Genomic DNA, 19,552 nt, shown 5'->3' with positions numbered 1-19,552 from the left:
ACGCACATAAATAAGTCTTGTGAACATTGATCAATCAGAAGGGGTGCTAATTGAGATTGTTCACTAGCCAATATATTAGCAAATACCGACGTGGGTGCTTATAATGTCGAATACGGTATATAACAGTATAAGTGACAAAAACATTTTCATTTAAAAAAAATCCATTGTATGATTATGACCGTCGTAAGGGGCCGACCATTTTCCATTTGATATTTTCTTGGTGCAATGTGTTTATTAGAAAAACATATTTTGATTCATAGTTTTGATTTAAAGAATATCAGATTTGTAGCCACCACCCCTACCACCCCAAATAAATATCAAATGGTCGGTCCCTAAGCGTGTTTTTGTGTTTTGTGTTGTTAAATCACTATCCAATATTGATGATACGACATGTTTGTGAAAAAGTGAGCGTATACTGCCCCACCATCGCCATCCATTGCAAACACACATAAATCATATTGCAATATATCGCCATACAGAGAGCTGTATTCTGATACATATTGCATAATGTACATGATGTATTGGGGCCCAAATCATGTATATGTACTGTTCAGATGGTACTTCTTCATTCAATAATCTCGACTTTAGATTGCAAGATTGGTAGTATGAATAAACGAGACTACATGTACCTATCGCATGTAACCAGCGTGAAGTGTGTGTTGTTTACATGGTTTGGGTAGTTACCCAGACCATCCAAATGCCTTAAGATGGTAGATAAAATTGATATGATTATATATTAATTCTTCTGTGACTGTATTGAGAAATATCAATACGCAAGGGTTGTATTGTAATATGTGTATTCCTGATGGTCGTATTGCAATATACTGGTATACCAGCTATATTGCGCACCCCTATAGAATGGTATTCAGTATGTGTGATATGGAATGGTATTCAGTATGTGTGATATGGAATGGTATTCAGTGTGTGTGATATGGAATGGTGTTTAGTAAGTGTGGCATGGAATGGTTTTCAGTAAGTGTGGCATGGAATGGTAGTCAGTAAGTGTGACATGGAATGGTATTCAGTAAGTGTGGCATGGAATGGTATTCAGTAAGTGTGACATGGAATGGTATTCAGTAAGTGTGACATGGAATGGTATTCAGTAAGTGTGGCATGGAATGGTAGTCAGTAAGTGTGGCATGGAATGGTAGTCAGTAAGTTTGACATGGAATGGTATTCAGTAAGTGTGACATGGAATGGTATTCAGTAAGTGTGATATGGAATGGTATTCAGTAAGTGTGGCATGGAATGGTATTCAGTAAGTGTGACATGGAATGGTATTCAGTAAGTGTGACATGGAATGGTATTCAGTAAGTGTGGCATGGAATGGTATTCAGTAAGTGTGACATGGAATGGTATTCAGTAAGTGTGACATGGAATGGTATTCAGTAAGTGTGGCATGGAATGGTATTCAGTAAGTGTGACATGGAATGGTATTCAGTAAGTGTGACATGGAATGGTATTCCGTAAGTGTGGCATGGAATGGTATTCGTTACGTGTGACATGGAATGGTATTCAGTAAGTGTGACATGGAATGGTATTCAATAAGCATTACATGGAATGGTATTCAGTAAGCATGACATGGAATGGTATTCAATAAGTGTGGCATGGAATGGTATTCAGTAAGTGTGACATGGAATGGTATTCAGTAAGTGTGGCATGGAATGGTATTCATTACGTGTGACATGGAATGGTATTCAGTAATTGTGGCATGGAATGGAGCTGTTCTGTCAATACTTGCCCCTAGTTACTATGTTTACAGCAACTGCTTTCTGTTTGTTGGTTACAAGTACCGCTACCTTGACACAGTTTGTTGATATGATAATATCGTAATTAGAAGTAACATCTTTATCACGTTCTCAGATTTATCTATTGCATCCAGTAAGATGCCACCTGCTACTTATCCTGATGGCCCTGGCCATGTTCCTAATGGTCAAGCAGAATACAACATTGCTCACTGGTCAATATGGGTCGTCTTTCTATCATTATTCAAAGTAATGCATGTGTTATTGGATACTGGAATATTGATTTTTGAAGGGGCGGTTGGGTAGCCTAGTGGTTAAAGCGTTAGCTCGTCATGCCGAAGACCCGGTTTCGATTCCCAGCATGGGTACAATGTGTGAAGCCCATTTCTGGTGTCCCCCGCCGTGATATTGCTGGAATATTGCTAAAACAAAACGCGGCATATACATGATATAGTGAGAATGTAACGGGGAAGTTGCGTGCTTATCTCTTAGCATGCTTAGTCTGCAATCTTGGATCAATCTTATTAAAAAGACATAAATTCATCTGGGAAATAGTAAGTTGTAAGCCTTTTCAAAATCCATCATGATGTCATTCCCAAAGAGACTCACAAAAATATAAATGTCCATACATATGGGGTGAAAGGGAAACATTTCAAGATTCTTGTAAAGGCCTCTTCCACACTGGTGGCAGCCATGTTATCAAGAGTGTAACAGAAGTGTCAAGGGCTGGGCAGGAACTTGGGCCCAGTGGCCTAAGGGGAAGCAATTGGCAATGCAGAGTTGCCTCCCTTAGTCATGCCAGGATCACATTGGTTTGAATCCAAGGTTCAATCTGATTATGACCCTTGGTTTGCCAACACTATTTGCCTGTGGGCATGAAGTGATAAGGCCCCAGAAGTGTGTATGTTTTTGTTTTCCCGATCATATCCACATTAATCACATCACCCTCACGCACTCTGTGGTCTGTTTCAGCTGTTTCTCCCCCTACACATGCTGTGCCAATGTCAAGTCTTGCTGCTACGACAGAGATGCTCAGGACAATTTCCGCAGGTCATACAAACTCCATATCTGGAATATGTGGTACTTCTGGTAAGAAACATGAGTTGAACATTTGAATTAATTAAACATGTTAAATAGTTTATAAAATGGCCAAATTTATATTTCTTTCTATCCAGATTTTGGGTGTGTGAAAATCATGTTTGGGAGGTGGGAAAGAAATTCAGTCTAAGAACTTTAAAATTATTATACCCCCGACCCAAAAGGGCAGGGGTATATTGTTAAACCAAGGAATTCTGTCCATCCGTCCTTCCTTCCGAGGAGGCCGCCTCTGTGGTCTAGTGGTAGAGCATCCGCCCAGAGAGCGGAAGGTCTGGGGTTTGATCCCCGGCTGCGTCATACCAAAAGACGTTAAAATGTGGTACTTGTTGTTACCCTGTCTGGCACTTGGCATTAAGGGGCTAAAACAAGGACTGTTCGGTTCGGAGCTACTATACTGTGTCTGAGCGGGGTATTCATGTGAAACTGCGGCATGGTATCTCAGTGTGCCAGCACTATAAATCGGCATCAGTCCGGACTAGTACAAGCAGCCACACACACACATACACGTGCATGCAAGTCGCTACATAAGTGCAATAATCTTGGACGCGACATTAAACCCAATTTCACCTCACCACCACCTAGAGTTAACAGAGCAGTTTTCAAATACAACTTGTAAAATATTTCGAAAAACTATCTACTTTTTCAAGATGATAATTGTCTGGACAAGGCACAAGGATGATAGGAATAAATACTGTGAAATACAATCAGATGGCAGATTTTTCTCACCTAAAATGTGTAATTTGTAATGCAAATTTGAATTTTGGTCAGATAGACAAAGGGTGGTGAGCTTCCATAGCAACTTCTTTGTGGATGGAAGGGAGAATCTCATACATGGCTTCCCATCATAGTCAATCTTTTGTATGCTATTCTCCATCAGTTTAACCATGTTAATGTGTTTAGCAAACTGTATGCATAACGTTTTTGTGCCAAACTCATAAGTTTGCAGTCGGAGGAATTAAAAGTATTACTGCTTATTAGTTTATATTTATAGCTCACTTGATTGATGGACTGTTTGTCTGTCATGCATCATCCATCATAAACATCATCTTCTCATCAATGAAGTGGAACCAGTCAAACACAAATGTAGTATGTTGTAGTCAGTAAATTTATCTGAGAGGATTTTGACGTTTGGACCTCTCCCTTTTAAAAATGACACCCAATCTGATTTTCTATATAGCCCCCATATTGAAAAACATGTTTATGGTCACTTCTCAGTCATTTATGGTCATAATGTAGGCCCGGGGGGTCAGGTTGCCTAGTGGTTAAAGCGTTTGCTCGTCACGCCGAAGACCCGGGTTTGATTCCTGACATGGGTACGATGTGTGAAGCCCACTTCTGGTGTCCCCTGCCGTGAAATTGCTGCAATATTGCTAAAAGCGGTGTAAAACAATACTCACTCACTCATAATGTAGGGAAAATTGGTACATGTGTTGATAGTAGTGAGGCTAAGCATATATTTCTCTCATAGCAATATTTTCAATTTTGTCCTTGACTTGACCTTCGCATTTTGACCATGCTGATAATTTCCTCAAATTGTATTTCTTGGTAATAGCTTAAGTTTCATGTGCTTGTTCCCTGTTTTAAGCGGCAGTGGGGTAGCCTTGTGGTCAAAGCGTTTGCTTGACACGTTCACCCGGGTTCGATTCTGGACATGAGTACAATGCGTGAAGCCCATTTGTGGTTTCCCCTTCCATGATATTGCTGGAATATTGCTAAAAGTGGCGTAAAACGACATTCACCCACCCACTTCGTTTTACACAAGGAAGAGAATTAATTGATGTCAGCTTCTTTATTATGAGGAATATATGAGTATATATTCTTACTCCATCATCAGGTGAATAAGTAATGCATGTGTTATTGAATACTGGAATATTGATTTTTGAAAGGGCGGTCGGGTAGCCTAGTGGTTAAAGCGTTCGCTCGTCACGCCGAAGACCCGGGTTCGATTCCCGACATGGGTACAATGTGTGAAGCCCATTTCTGGTGACCCCCGCCGTGATATGGCATAAAACCATACTCACTCACTCTCTTCTTTATGCGCATCACTTCTTAATGCCATTCAAAGACTTGTTTACATATCCAGGTGAGCTACAATGCCTTAGGGTCAATGGAAGCTGTCAACTCATCTCGCCGAATTGTCATTTTCTGTAAACGTTTGTATTGTTGATGTAGGTTTGTCATCATCTTCATCATGATGTCCTGTTTTGGTGGGTGTGGCTACTACCGCCGCCGTCGCATGGCAACACTTCACCAGCAGCGCCAGCGGGCACCGATCACAACAAGACGGACCAATCACATACGTGGCAGCAGCACCCGCAACTCTCAGTCGTACTTGGCCTACGTCGGCCCTGCTGCTTCCGACCCACCAGAGATCTCTTTTCTACCTCCACCCTACTCAGAGGTCAGACCTTGCTATATTACCCATAAGTCTGTGCACCTACGCAAATATCACTTCATGCACACCCAGAGTTGCGTCCCTTGGGCACACCAGAAACCTATGATTGTGGGTTCGAATCCCGGTTCGCCCCGATTATGTTTCTAGTTTTGTCAGTACCATACCCATGCTCGTGGGTTTCACCGAAGTGGTAAACGTCTGAGACCTGCATCACTTCGGGCTTTCCTCCCACATTAAGCTGACACGCCGTGATATAACTGGAATAATGTTAAAAGCGGCATTAAACCCAACTCACTCACTCACTCACTTCATGCACACCAGTACATTGTATACGTCACCCGGATGACATTGTCGAAGGCATTAGAATTTTATTGTGATATAAGGTCGGAATGACGTCATACTAGAAACAATGTCATAGCTGAAACAGTTGATGTCATTAGACACTAGTGATGTTCTAAAACGTCAGTCCTGATCAGTGCATTTTTCTAAGGGGGAGCTCAAAAGGATTAAGCAATAATGAGTAATAAAGAAATTATTACACTCGCATGTGTGTCATACCGATTTTACGAAACTCAGGTAAAAATTCATGTCTTACCATGCTTACCCTCGCTGTCGTTTGGGAATTACAAGAATACTGACACTCGTTTAGTAAAATCCGTATGACACACAGGCTTGTACAATAATGTATCTTATGTAGCTGATAATGTTAGTCACAGTTTTGCTGTTCAGAGTTGCTTCCCTTAGGTACCCTGTATTACCGTATTCGATGTAATAAGCACCCCATTCTAATAAGCGCCTACGGCGATACTTGCTAAAATATTGGCTAGTGAACAATCCCAATTAGCACCCCTTCCAATAGATCAGTGCACACAAGACTTATTTATTCGCGTATAATACGCACTCGTGTGTTATACAAATGTTATATGCACCCTTAATTATGGGTGATTATATTATGGAAAAATATATCTGTCATACATAAATATTTCAGGCTGTCAGTATAAACCACGAAATTTATCTTTCAACTCTGTTTTTTTTCTCACCAAAATAATATTCTAATAAGAGTCCCCTATTTCTAAGTTTGAGAGTGTCCTGGGCACTTATTATGTCGAATACGGTAATTCCTAGATTTGACCCAGTTATAATTTTTGTCTGCACCACAAACATCCAAACAAATCTACTTAGGCACTGTTAGGACCAAAGATAATTAAGAAATAAAGTAACAATCACCAGATACAGTCCTTTCTCATCCTACCAACATCCGACAGCTCTACTCATCAGGACTAAGGGTAATACAAAGTAACGTTAACTTGTCCGGTTTTGTAAGGTTTAGCTTGGCTCACTTTACATACTCACTCAATGAAGTTACTTTAAAATATGGTAAAGAATAGGTCTTCAGCAACCCATGTTTGCTGCAAGAGGCAACTAGACCCGTGAAGATCCAGGGTAGAACAGGTCTTCAGCAACCCATGCTTGCCATGAAAGGTGACTATGCTTGTTGCAAGAGGTGTTAACAGGATCAGGTGGTCAGGCAAGCTGACTTGGTTGATGCATGTCATCGTATCTCAATTGTGTAGATCAATGTTCATGATGTCAATACTGGATTGTCTGGTCCAGACTCGTTTAATAACAGACCGCCATCATATAGCTTGAATATTGCTGAGTGCTGTGTTAAAGAACAAACAAACAAACAGCAAGAGGCGACTAACCTGATCAGGTGCTCAGGCCTGCTGACTTGGTTGTGGCATGTCATTGCATCCCCATTGCGTAGGACCATGCTCATGATGTCAATACTGGATTGTCTGGTCCAGACTCGTTTAATTACAAGGGGCAGTCGGGTAGCCTAGTGGTTAAAGCATTCGCTCATCACGCCAGAGACCCAGGTTCGATTCCCGACATGGGTACAATGTGTGAAGCCCATTTCTGGTGTTCCCCGCTGTGATATTGCTGGAATATTGCTAAAAGTGGCGAAAAATCAAACTCACTCACTCGTTTAATTACTGAAGCTGTCATATACAGCTGGAATATTGCTGAGTGAGGCGTTAAACAACAAACAAACAACTTTTATAGTATTGGTTGTTTTCTGCGTATTGATGAAAGCTTTGTATTTTTGCAGGTGTCCTCCCATCCAGGCATGTACCCTGAGAACAAGGCTGACCTGCCACCTCAATATTCACTCATAGCATCCAACTATGCAGGTATGTAATTTAAAAAAATTATTCGATGATTTTAAGACCGCCTCCATGGTCTAGTGGTTCGGGAATCTGCCCAGGGAGTGGAAGGATGGTGGTTCGATTACCTGGCCACATCATGCCAAAGGATGTTAAAGTATGTATGATGTTAAAAGATGGTACTTGTTGTCACCCAACCTGGTGTTTGGGGTCAGCTTGGATTCTACATACCATATCCGAATGGGCTATCCATGTTAAACTGTGGCATGGTATCTCAGTAGGCTAGTACTGAGTACACTTTTCTCATAGCTAAAAGTTACCTTCAGAGCTATTATAACTACACTCCTAAGTGTAACTTTTAGCTAAGAATTTTCTTAGCCAGTTAAGAGTATGTTTGAGAAAATTCAGCTACCCTTGCTTGCTGTAAGAGGCGACTAACGGGATCAGGTGTCCAGGCTCACTGACTTGGTAGATACATCTCATGGTATCCCAGGGGGCACGGGTGGCCCAGTCGTCTAAGGAGCCGTGATTCGCTGTGCAGAGTTGCGTCCCTTGGGCATGCCAGAAACCTATGGTTGTGGGTTCGAATCCCGGTTCGCTCCGATTATGTTTCTAGGTTTGTCAGCACCATACCCGTGCTCATGGGTTTCACCGAAGTGGTAAACGCCTGATACCTGCATCACTTCGGGCTTTCCTCCTACATTAAGCTGACACACCGTGATATAACTGGAATACAGTTCAAAGCGGTGTTACGAAACCAATTAGCAAACTCAATCACTCTTGCTTATGCTATTTATAGTTTATTAGAAGTCAATACATTTAATCAAATTAAAGCTGACAGGCCGCAATATAACTCACACACTCACTCACTGAGAAACAACAGAAAAATTTTGATTATTTAAAAAAACCTCCCTTGTTCTCCACACAGGTAGTCCCTCACCACCGATGGCCTTAAATGCTCAGGATCTTGCAGCTGGCACTAACAACATGCCGAAACCTCCTCCATACTGTGAAGTGGCTGCACCAGCCAACAATCCAGCCCCATCATTGGCTGAAGCCAGTGCTGCTCCAACCAATCAGGACACATACCAAACACAGCCAACCTGTGAAAACTCCTCAACCAATCAGTGTTCAAGCCAGCCTTCAGCCAATGACAGTACAGCTAATTGAGTTTTACCATTGCCTATTTCTTCTGTCGGCTGCTCCTGTGATTAACTTTCGGTAGATAAGATTCATAATGTGGATGCATATTTGTTGATGTGATATTTCCAGTGATGATATATTGCCAAAATCTTCAGTTTGGAAAGAAGATCTGAATGAAGGAAATACTATTTACCTTAAAGCTATTTTTGCTTGCTAGATGATCAATGTCTGATATTGTCCTAATGGTGCACTGATGTCCTAGGGATGTCATGGTGAGGAGGGGGGTTTCTGTGGGGTGTTTCAAGTCCATGGAATGTCACAGGTAGTACACATACCGTGGGTCACGTCTGCTTTGACCTGTCGCCTGACCTGCAGTGCATGGTTATTGGTCACACAAGAAAAAAGCCAATCTCAGGGCGATACTTTTCTTCAAATGCTTTACGAGATTGCAAAAATAATGACAAATGCCAAAACTGTCTGGAAAGTGTCTTGTTTTTTGCCAACGAATGCAGACTTACGTTTTGACGATAAAATATGCAAAATAGAATAATTGCAAAAGGTCAGTGCTTTATAAAATAACTTTTGTTCAATATCTTTCTTTATCAGCTGTATATCCATACAAGCTCCTCACTGTGATATCTTGTTCCCAGAGCTCTCTATACTGTTGCTGCCAGCAGCCACAACTCCTCATAGCGTTATTTGTTACGAGAGCTCACTATATATCAATGCTACTACCAGTCACAACTCCTCACAGTGGTATTTGTTCCCAGAGCTGACTATATATTAATGCTTCTACCATTCACAACTCCTCACAGCGTTATTTGTTCCCAGAGCTGACTATAGATTAATGCTACTACCAGTCACAACTCCTCACAGCGTTATTTGTTCCCAGAGCTGACTATATATTAATGCTACTACCTGTCACAACTCCTCACAGTGGTATTTGTTCTCGGAGCTCTCTATATACTAATGCTGCCACCATTCACAACTCCTCACAGCGTTATTTGTTCCCAGAGCTGACTATATATTAATGCTACTACCTGTCACAACTCCTCACAGTGGTATTTGTCCTCGGAGCTCTCTATATACTAATGCTGCCACCATTCACAACTCCTCACAGCGTTATTTGTTCCCAGAGCTGACTATATATTAATGCTACTACCAGTCACAACTCCTCACAGTGGTATTTGTCCTCGGAGCTAACTATATATTAATGCTACTACCTGTCACAACTCCTCACAGTGGTATTTGTTCTCGGAGCTCTCTATACTTCGCTGCCACCAGTCACAACTCTTCACAGTGTTATTTGTTCCCAGATCTCTCTATACTTCGCTGCTAGCACTCACAACTTCTCACAGTGTTATTTGTTCGTGGAGCCCTCTATACTATATCCTCACAGTGAGAGGCAGCCTACAAGCATGCATGGAGTTAAATTCACAACTGACTGAAAGTTTTGTCGACATGAGAATATTCCCCCTGCTTTGTTAGTTAAAATGAAACATCATATTCATTTGGCAATCAGGGAACCATTCTGCATGTTTTCTGGTGAAAAAGTAAGAGGAGTTAGGTGCTTTTCCTTTTTGTCCACATTCTCAAACCATTCTTGTAAAACAAACGTCAGTTCATCTGGAATATTAAGTTAGTATTCCACATCTCACTGACATTCACAAATATTCAAGAGTCTTGTAAAGGTCCATACTCACAGTTATGGCAGCGATGGAAAAGAGCTTGTTTGTGATTCAACTAAAGGGAGATAATTGAGATTAGAGTTATCTGCCCTTTGCTAAACTTGCTTTCCCTCCAGTGAATGCCATGTTTGTGCATGTGTTTGAATATCATATCCAGTTTAGGAGTGCATTCTTCTATGGGATCATTGATTTTTGTTTGGTATGCATAATTTGACTGTAAGAATGGAAACAGTCCCAAATATTTGCCGGTCAACATTTGCTGGTCAACATTTGCTGGTCAACATTTGCTTAAAACCCGAAATCCATTTTCTGTGATTGTATATGTGTAATATGTATTTATCATGAACTTTATCCATGTACTACAACTCCTCTTTCATACTGTCATCTGTGTTGATTTTGACATGGTGTAACTAGTAAATATGTACACAGCGTTACAAACTAACAGTTTTAGCCCACTAGTCCTTTTAATGATAACATATAGCAAAACCCTTATGGCAAATTTCTACCAGTCCTTATGATACCTTAACTGTTGGGCAGTTTGGCAAGGACGATGGGACTAGTGCCAATTTCTAACACTCAGTACACATGACAGATTTACACCTTAAGTACTCCTGAATCATTGATAATGCAGCTCTGCCTTGCTTAATTAATTTGTTAAAAGGCCTTTCCCAAAATTTGTTGTGTTTGCTATTTTGACTTACATCAGTAAGTTGCCGTGAGTCTTTGACTTACTGCCTGACACAATCTGTAAACTACAGTTGTTATTCTAATAGAATCATGTCATATTTATTACAATCTCATTAAAATCAGATCTTAGTTCTCGCTATCGCTAAACAAAGATCTAAGGACATCCCATTAAGGGTCACGTCAGAATGACCTTTCAGAGCGTCGCTTACCAGATCATGAAAGTGACAGTCGGAATGTGTTTTCTAATCATGCAACCACATAATATTTAACACGGGGTATTCCAAACGACAGTTACGGGTTTTATGATGATATCAATACAATCTAGGCCATCTATAAGCCATTCTAGAATATTCTTCTTATCAGTTTTAATATTTTTTTAATCGAGAATACGTCAATATGTCTGAAGCGTAGTTGCCAGTTTGAAACTACTGTCGTAAAGCTCGAGAAAGCCACCTTCTGATTGGCTAATGTCGATTTCTTGTCAGCCATTTCAATGGTCAGTCAAAATTCACAAAAGGTCGTTCTGACGTGACCCATAATGGGATGTCCTCAGATCTTTGTTAAGCGGTAGCGAGAATTTTAATGAGATTGTATTTATTTCGTCAGATAAGTACATTGCATATATCCAGAGGTTTAAGCATGATAATTACAAGTATATGAGGTCAGGCCCATCATTAATGTCATATTGGAAACTATTAACAATATAAATTGACAGTTATTGTCATTGCTGATGATATTATCCTGTGTGTTGATAGTCAATATTTGAACTTTACTTTTCCCTAACCATACACAGCTCAGAATTATTATTCTTTCTTATTACTCGAACTTCATCAACATGTGAGGGGCGGTCGGGTAGCCTAGTGGTTAAAACGTTTGCTCGTAACGCCGAAGACCCGGGTTCGATTCCCGACATGGGTACAATGTGTGAAGTCCATTTCTGGTGTTCCCCGTCGTGATATTGCTGGAATATTGCTTAAAGCAGCTTAAAACCTTGCTCACTCACTCACTCACTGTGAGTTGCGTGCCTTGTGCACACTCGAAATCTGTAATCGTGGGTTTGATTCCCGGTTCTCCCTGATTTTGTTTCTGGGTTTGTCAGCACCATTCCTATGCTCGTTGGTTTCTCCAAAGTTGTAAAAATCTGAGACCTGCATCACTTTGGGCTTTCCTCCCACATTAAGTTGACATGCCGCGATGCAACTGGAATACTGTTCAAAGCGGCGTTACGAAACCAATTAGCAAACTCAATCACTCTTGCTTATGCTATTTATAATTTATTGGAAGTCAATACATATAATCAAATTGATTAAAGTTGACAACACACTTCAGTGTTCTACCTCTGTGTAGAAAATAAATAAAGATTAACAATAATTATGAAAATAATCATGATTATTAATATTAGCCAGCTGACTGATCTCACTTACTTGACATATCTCAATTGTAACAATACCACCCCAACTTACGAGATTGTTTGTGTTTACATTTGCATGATTCCTGTTTTTGTCAGGAAATATTTTCTAAAACCATTTCATCTCAGGCCATTATGAAGTAATTATTAGATTTTGATACCTGTTGCCTCCGCCTCAAATACTTTTATTGTTTCCAAGAACCTTCCTTGTCTGAAATGGGGGCATGGATGGCTCGGTCATCTAAGGTGCCGCGATTCGCTGTGCAGAGTTGCGTCCCTTGCTCGTGGGTTTCACCGAAGTGGTAAATGTCTGAGACCTGCATCACTTCGGGCTTCCCTCCCACATTAAGCTGACATGCCGCGATATAACTGGAATATTGTTGAAAAGCGGCGTTAAACCCAACTCACTCACTCCTTGTCTGAAATAACTGTCTGTCGCTATCCCCTTGTGGGCAGCATTGGTGGTGCTAGGTGATATTTATTCTTGATATTTAACTGCCTGGCGGGTAGGGGTGGAAAATGTCAGCACCTATTATTGTATTTATTTTAACAGTCAGTGTAGATTTACCATATTAAACATATTATTTGCTTTACTGCAAATCATATCTGAATTTCATTCCATGATGTGTTAACATTGGGCTGGTTATCAGCTTCTGAATATGCAGATGTTTAAAGCAAGCATTGGTTCATCTCGGATTGTAGAGTTACAATCGATGAATTCCCTCTACCAAAGTGGCGATATGGCAGGTTTTTTTAAGCATGTTGTTGGTAGACTATTTTTTTTTTTAATTTTTGAGAACTGCTAACAACTTTAACATAAATACAGCAAAGGAAAAGTCGAAAGAAGAGAAAGAGCGATATCACAGGAAACACCATCGAGTAAATCAGGAAATTGATAATTTGTTTATCTTCTCCAGCATGTATTATATAACTTACAAATGTGAGTCTGTATCTTTCAAGACAAGCTAACTACCGGCCTATCTGGCTTGTTTGGAATAAAAATTATTTCAGGCTCTCGGCAAATAGAAAATATTTTAGAAAATCGTTTTTTCATAAGGTTTGAACAGAGCTGACCATGGAGATTCGTCTCCCGTGTTGTCATTTTATTTTCTTCATATGTATGCCCAACCATCATTTAGTTTTCACCAATGTCTTGAAGAGTTTAAATATTACAATACATGCCTCCCACCATTTTGGAAAAATTTGGATAAAAATCGAATAATTATTTCATTGTGGCCTTAAAGACTTTCAGTGTTAGTTTCATGTTGGGATAAATATCTTTCGAGTTTGTTTGTTTTGAGTTGTACCTAGCTGTTGCGACAAAAGTCGGTTTCTCTTAGAGCTTGCCATCCTGTTTGTACTACTTGTTAAACAGAAGAGTCTTGAATTTTCTAATTAGAAATGTTTTTCTGTGTATGTATTTAGTAACTGTAGTTGGATATAGATCCCATATAGATCTCCTAGATATGTTATAACCCGATATATACCTTCTATATTTGTTGTAATGGTTGTGATTTTATTTTTTTATGTGCAATATTTTTTAATAGTGTAATTAGCAAATGAAGTCACAAAATAAAGTAGCTTTAAACGCAAGGTGACCAGATAGTGATAAAATACTATTGAATATATTGAACTATTGTTATATGTCTTTAATACACAGATCCAGAACCCAGATTTGGAGTATACAAATCATGTTGATTGAAAAATGAATAACATATTTTTTAATTTTTTTCAACAGAAATAACCATGGAGTAATTATTTTTTTATCAACACAATACACGCCTCCCCCTCTAATCGGTGCATCCCCAATTTTCTGAAAGCGCTACCCTCCACTTTCCACAAAGGTTTATGCCTCACTCCACACCAGGGGGCATTGTGGCCCAGTCTAAGGTGCCGCAATTCGCTGTGTAGAGTTGCGTTCCTTGGGCACACCAGAAACCTATGATTCTGGTTTCGAATCCCGGTTCGCCCCAATTATGTTTTTAGGTTTGTCAGTACCATACCCATGCTCGTGGGTTTCACCGAAGTGGTAAACGTTTAAGACCTGCATCACTTCGGGCTTTCCTCCCACATTAAGCTGACACGCCGCGATATAACTGGAATAATGTTAACAGCGGTGTTAAACCCAACTCACTCTCTCACTCATACTCCACTCCTTTCCAAAATCTTTACATCCCCAACCCACTCCCCTTTCCAAAAAACTGTACGCTAACCCCACTTTAAAAAAGTATCTCTATCAAACGTTGAGTGGTATTGGTATAGACAACACTGTGTGAGTGTATTGCATATTTAAGGTCTTTGTACTACATAACACTTAGCCATTGCTTGGCAATTAAAGGATAGATAATGCTTGGCCAATTGGCCAATCAGATTAATGACAAGGAAATCTGTTGCCTGGTTACCAGTGTAGTTATAAGTTACCATGGTTACCTTTAACTACGATGTGATCCTATAGCCAGCTTCATATACCTGCATATAGATACTCCTTTCTAAAGGTTTTGTACACTTTTTCCACAGCTATTCAGATAAGATTTCGCTATAGTACGCGAATCTTAATTCCTAAATGCTATATATTTTCAATTTGCAGTCCATTTTTTGATAGGATTTTCTATGCACAAAAGTGTATGTGCTTTTTTTTACATTTTCACAATATTAATTTCAATGTGTGAAGCCTATATTGGTGTCCCCCGCCGTGATATTGCTGGAATATTGCTAAAAGCGGCTTAAAACCATACTCTCACTCAATATTAATTTGCAAATTATTTTTAGAAAAATGTTTTTTTCAAACCAGATATGTCCATAGCTGCAAATGTGTCCAAAGTAAAGCCTTTAAACATTTTCACCTGTATCACCACAAATTTTGATTAGGTTCTTTGACGATGTCTTTCCTACCTGGCCAAGGACAAATTATGGTCCATTGTGCTATTAAGAATGTATTTCCAATCTATTTTTACCAATTCTCTTGTAAGATCAAGTACCTAAAAGAGATGGAATGTTTATAATGTTCATACCTCCCAAACCTACATATATTGGTACATGTAAACACCTTAAGAATAACAAATAATGAATTTTGTCTTCTTGTACATGTGTACATTTCATCTTTCTGCCCTGAATTTTGTACCCAAAAATGCTTATTGCCACCATTTATGATTATTACCAAATATGAAATGATTCATAGATAACAACCTCTTTATTGGTTACTGTGGGGTAACCTAGTGGTTGAAGCATTTGCTCTTCACACTGAAGACCCGGGTTTGATTCCCACTTGGGCACAATTTTTGAAGCCCATTTCTTGTGTGACCCGCGCGATATTAGTGGCCATTAGCGTTAAGGCGTGGCAAGTTTGCAGTGCCGAGTTGTGCCACAGAAAATCCAGGGTAGAATAGGTCTTCAGGAACCCATGCTTGCTGTAAAAGGTGACTGGGCTTGTCGCAAGAGGCGACTAACTGGATCAGGTGGTCAGGCTCGCTGACTTGGTTGACGCGTGTCATTGTATCCCAATTGCGTAGATCGATGCTCATGATGCCAAACCGTGGATTGTCAGGTCCAGACTTGATTATTTACAGACCGCCGTCATATAGCTGGAATATTGCTGAGTGCGGCATTATACAACAAACAAACATGGTATGTTGTAGCGTCTTTAGTCACATGAACAGTTCATGGTCAATAGCTTCACAAACACCCAAACACAAAGAGTTTTTCAGTTTTTGTTTCTTGTGCTTGCATTTCTACTGATAATTGATATTAAGTCATATACTGCACTATACCTAAACTGCAAACCAAGGGCAAGTATCATTTTGTAAATTCCAGTCGCAATATTCAAGGCCTTTTCAAGGCACTCTCCCAAAAGCTCAATGGCCATTTGCATATAAAATGTTTTGGCTTTTCCATTCAATTTGTGAAAGTCAACGCTAAGGTGAGCAGATGATCCCTGGAAGGGAGATAACTCTAGGGATACAAATTGTTTTCTTGAAATTGTTTTAAAGTTTTTTTTCTTACTTTGAAAAGATATCGGTATGTATAATTTTTAGGTAGTTTAATTAAGTATCAGTTTGCCTAGGAAAATTCAGGCATGTCTTGATCCTGACTTTTCAAGACGGACCTCAAAATTCAAGGTCTTTTCAAGCATGTGCATACTGTTTAATGAATGGATGTCCCAGTTGTTTTGATTAAGCCCCAGAAGTGTGGACCATTTGCAAAACCACATTTTTGACTGAACTTGCGTGCTATTCCCTCGTCCATGGGAGAAGAGGTGGTTGTGCTCCTTGTTGTCTTTCAACTGCCGTATCTGTTGATTTTGTGACCCCCCCCGTCTTTCTGCAGTTATTTTCTTCTTGTTCATTTTCATTGTCAATTTTGATGTTGTATGTCTGTAACGTCCTGTTACTGATTTCTGTTTCTTCTGCAGTTTAGACAGTTTGTTACTACGGTTACAGAGCTTGGTCTGTAAAGCACCTGGTTTTAATCCTGTTTCTGTTTTCTCATTATTGTTCATATGGCAATATTGACAGACATTGTTACAGAAAAGTAGTCATGTTTTTTTCTTATGTTTGTAATCCTTAAAGATTAACAATTAAATATTTTTAAATGTTAGGCCAAAAATAAACTGTGTGTTTCTGTTTTCCACGACCCTCTCTAATATGGAGGTCCCAACCCTAAACCTTTTTCCTTTTTTTTTCCCAAGCTGCACCACAGCTTTCATTCCCATCCTCGTAATGTCCATATTTTATTCCACAAGCTTTATTTTTTTTAGCTTCATTACAAACAAACCAGTCATTCTCTTCATTTGAAAACAGGCATTTACTGACATACCGTATTCGACATAATAAGCGCCCCCCTCTAATAAGGGCCCACGGTGATATTTGCTAATATAATGGCCAGTGAACAATCCCAATTAGCACCCCTTCCGATTTATCAATGTACACAAAACTTATTTATTCGTGTATAATACACACACGTGTGTTATATGCATCCTTAATTATGGGCAATTAATTTCTGGAAAAATATATCTGTCGTATATAAACATTTCAGGCTGTCAGCATAAACCATGAAATTTACGATCTTTCAAATCACCAAAATAATATTCTAATAAGAGCCCCTATTTCTAATTTTGAGAATGCCCTGGGCGCTTATTACGTCAAATACTATATTCCAATTTTCAAAGAAGAAAAAGTTGAAATATTTAAAAAAAATACCTGGCCTGCTTTCCCTTTTTTTTTTGGATGGTCTGAAGTAAGAAACATACATAGTTGTTTTTGGCCTTAGTGGATCTATTCAATTCAATTCACCATGTCTGCCTAGCCTTGAAAAAAACACTGTATGCTGACTTTTATTAAAGAGACTTTTTATACACATTGTTATATTTATGTTATTAAGCACCCAAACCGCCCAAGTCATTTAGCAGGAAGTAAACGTGCTGGGCATAAAATAGTTGAGCAACTATCCTCAGGGTACAACACATGCTCAACCAAGTCTGCATCAACCACAATTTCTGTCAACATTTATGACAACTGTGAGGTCCTGCACCAGCATCCCCACAAGGAGACGAGCATGAGGTCATGGGGACCCATTCTGAGCCAGCATCCTCACAGGGAGACGAGCACGATGACTCGGGACCCATTCTGAGCCAGCATCCTCACAGGGAGACGAGCACGATGACTCGGGACCTATTCTGAGCCAGCATCCTCACAGGGAGACGAGCACGATGACTCGGGACCCATTCTGAGCCAGCATCCTCACAGGGAGACGAGCACGATGACTCGGGACCTATTCTGAGCCAGCATCCTCACAAGGAGACGAGCATGAGGTCATGGGGACCCATTCTGAGCCAGCATCCTCACAGGGAGACAAGCACAATGACTTGGGACCCATTCTGAGCCAGCATCCTCACAGGGAGACGAGCACGATGACCCGGGGACCCATTCTGAGCCAGCATCCTCACAGTGAGACAAGCACGACGCCCCAGGGACCCATTCTGAGCCAGCATCCTCACAGGGGGACAAGCACGATGACCCGGGGACCCATTCTGAGCCAGCATCCTCACAGGGAGACGAGCTCAACGCCCCAGGGACCCATTCTGAGCCAGCATCCTCACAGGGGGACAAGCACGATGACCCGGGGACCCATTCTGAGCCAGCATCCTCACAGGGAGACGAGCACGACGCCCCAGGGACCCATTCTGAGCCAGCATCCTCACAGGGAGACAAGCACGACACCCCAGGGACCCATTCTGAGCCAGCATCCTCACAGGGAGACAAGCACGATGACCCGGGGACCCATTCTGAGCCAGCATCCTCACAGGGAGACGAGCACGACGCCCCAGGGACCCATTCTGAGCCAGCATCCTCACAGGAAGACAAGCACGACGCCCCAGGGACCCATTCTGAGCCAGCATCCTCACAGGGAGACAAGCACGATGATCCGGGGACCCATTCTGAGCCAGCATCCTCACAGGAAGACAAGCACGACGCCCCAGGGACCCATTCTGAGCCAGCATCCTCACAGGGAGACAAGCACGATGATCCGGGGACCCATTCTGAGCCAGCATCCTCACAGGGAGACAAGCACGATGACCCGGAACCCATTCTGAGCCAGCATCCTCACAGGGAGACGAGCACAATGACCCGGAACCCATTCTGAGCCAGCATCCTCACAGGGAGGCAAGCACGATGACCCGGGGATCCATTCTGAGCCAGCATCCTTACAGGGAGACAAGCACAATGACCCGGGGATCCATTCTGAGCCAGCATCCTCACAGGGAGACAAGCACGATGACCCGGGGATCCATTCTGAGCCAGCATCCTTACAGGGAGACGAGCAGGATGACCCGTGGACCCATTCTGAGCCAGCATCCTCACAGGGAGACAAGCACGATGACCCGGGGACCCATTCCGAGCCAGCATCCTCACAGGGACACAAGCACGATGACCCGGGGACCCGTTCAACACCAGGTTGTGAAGCTACATCCCACAGTATAGTGTTTATCCCAGATGCCCTTGTCCCCATCAACACAGACAACACAACATTCAATGTATCAAAATCACATTTATTTTAAAGGCACTTGATTTTTTTCCCTGTTGAATATATCCCTCAACAGTGATTTGTGATTCCAAGTTGATAATACTATGATACAAAATACTCTCTGAATTGTCTCTCTTCAGTTCTTCACATGGAGCACAATGGCCTCAAACACACACTGGCTTTCTCAAATATACTGGCAC

At 41.0% G+C, this 19,552-nt stretch overlaps 2 protein-coding genes across 2 annotated transcripts in view; both read left to right on the top strand.

The window, feature by feature from the left end:
• The window catches only part of LOC139465006 (uncharacterized), a 35,115-nt gene extending 17,447 nt beyond the window's left edge, over positions 1-17,668 (top strand). Inside the window, exons 3-6 of the mRNA XM_071246673.1 lie at positions 2,718-2,834; positions 5,016-5,244; positions 7,352-7,433; positions 8,335-17,668. Of these exons, the coding sequence (XP_071102774.1) occupies positions 2,718-2,834; positions 5,016-5,244; positions 7,352-7,433; positions 8,335-8,576 (670 nt within the window). The 3' untranslated portion in view covers positions 8,577-17,668. The remainder of the gene's footprint in view (positions 1-2,717; positions 2,835-5,015; positions 5,245-7,351; positions 7,434-8,334) is intronic.
• LOC139464725 (serine-rich 25 kDa antigen protein-like) lies at positions 17,206-18,971 on the top strand. Its single transcript, XM_071246239.1, has 2 exons — positions 17,206-17,212; positions 18,298-18,971. Exons 1-2 carry the CDS (start codon positions 17,206-17,208, stop codon positions 18,969-18,971), a joined length of 681 nt encoding a protein of 226 aa, XP_071102340.1.
• The last annotated feature ends 581 nt before the right edge of the window (positions 18,972-19,552 follow it).

The sequence above is a fragment of the Haliotis cracherodii genome, unplaced genomic scaffold (genome assembly GCF_022045235.1).
Source record: "Haliotis cracherodii isolate W230 unplaced genomic scaffold, xgHalCrac1.p SCAF_17, whole genome shotgun sequence".
NCBI lineage: Eukaryota > Metazoa > Mollusca > Gastropoda > Lepetellida > Haliotidae > Haliotis > Haliotis cracherodii.
This window is presented reverse-complemented; position numbering and strand designations above follow the sequence as displayed.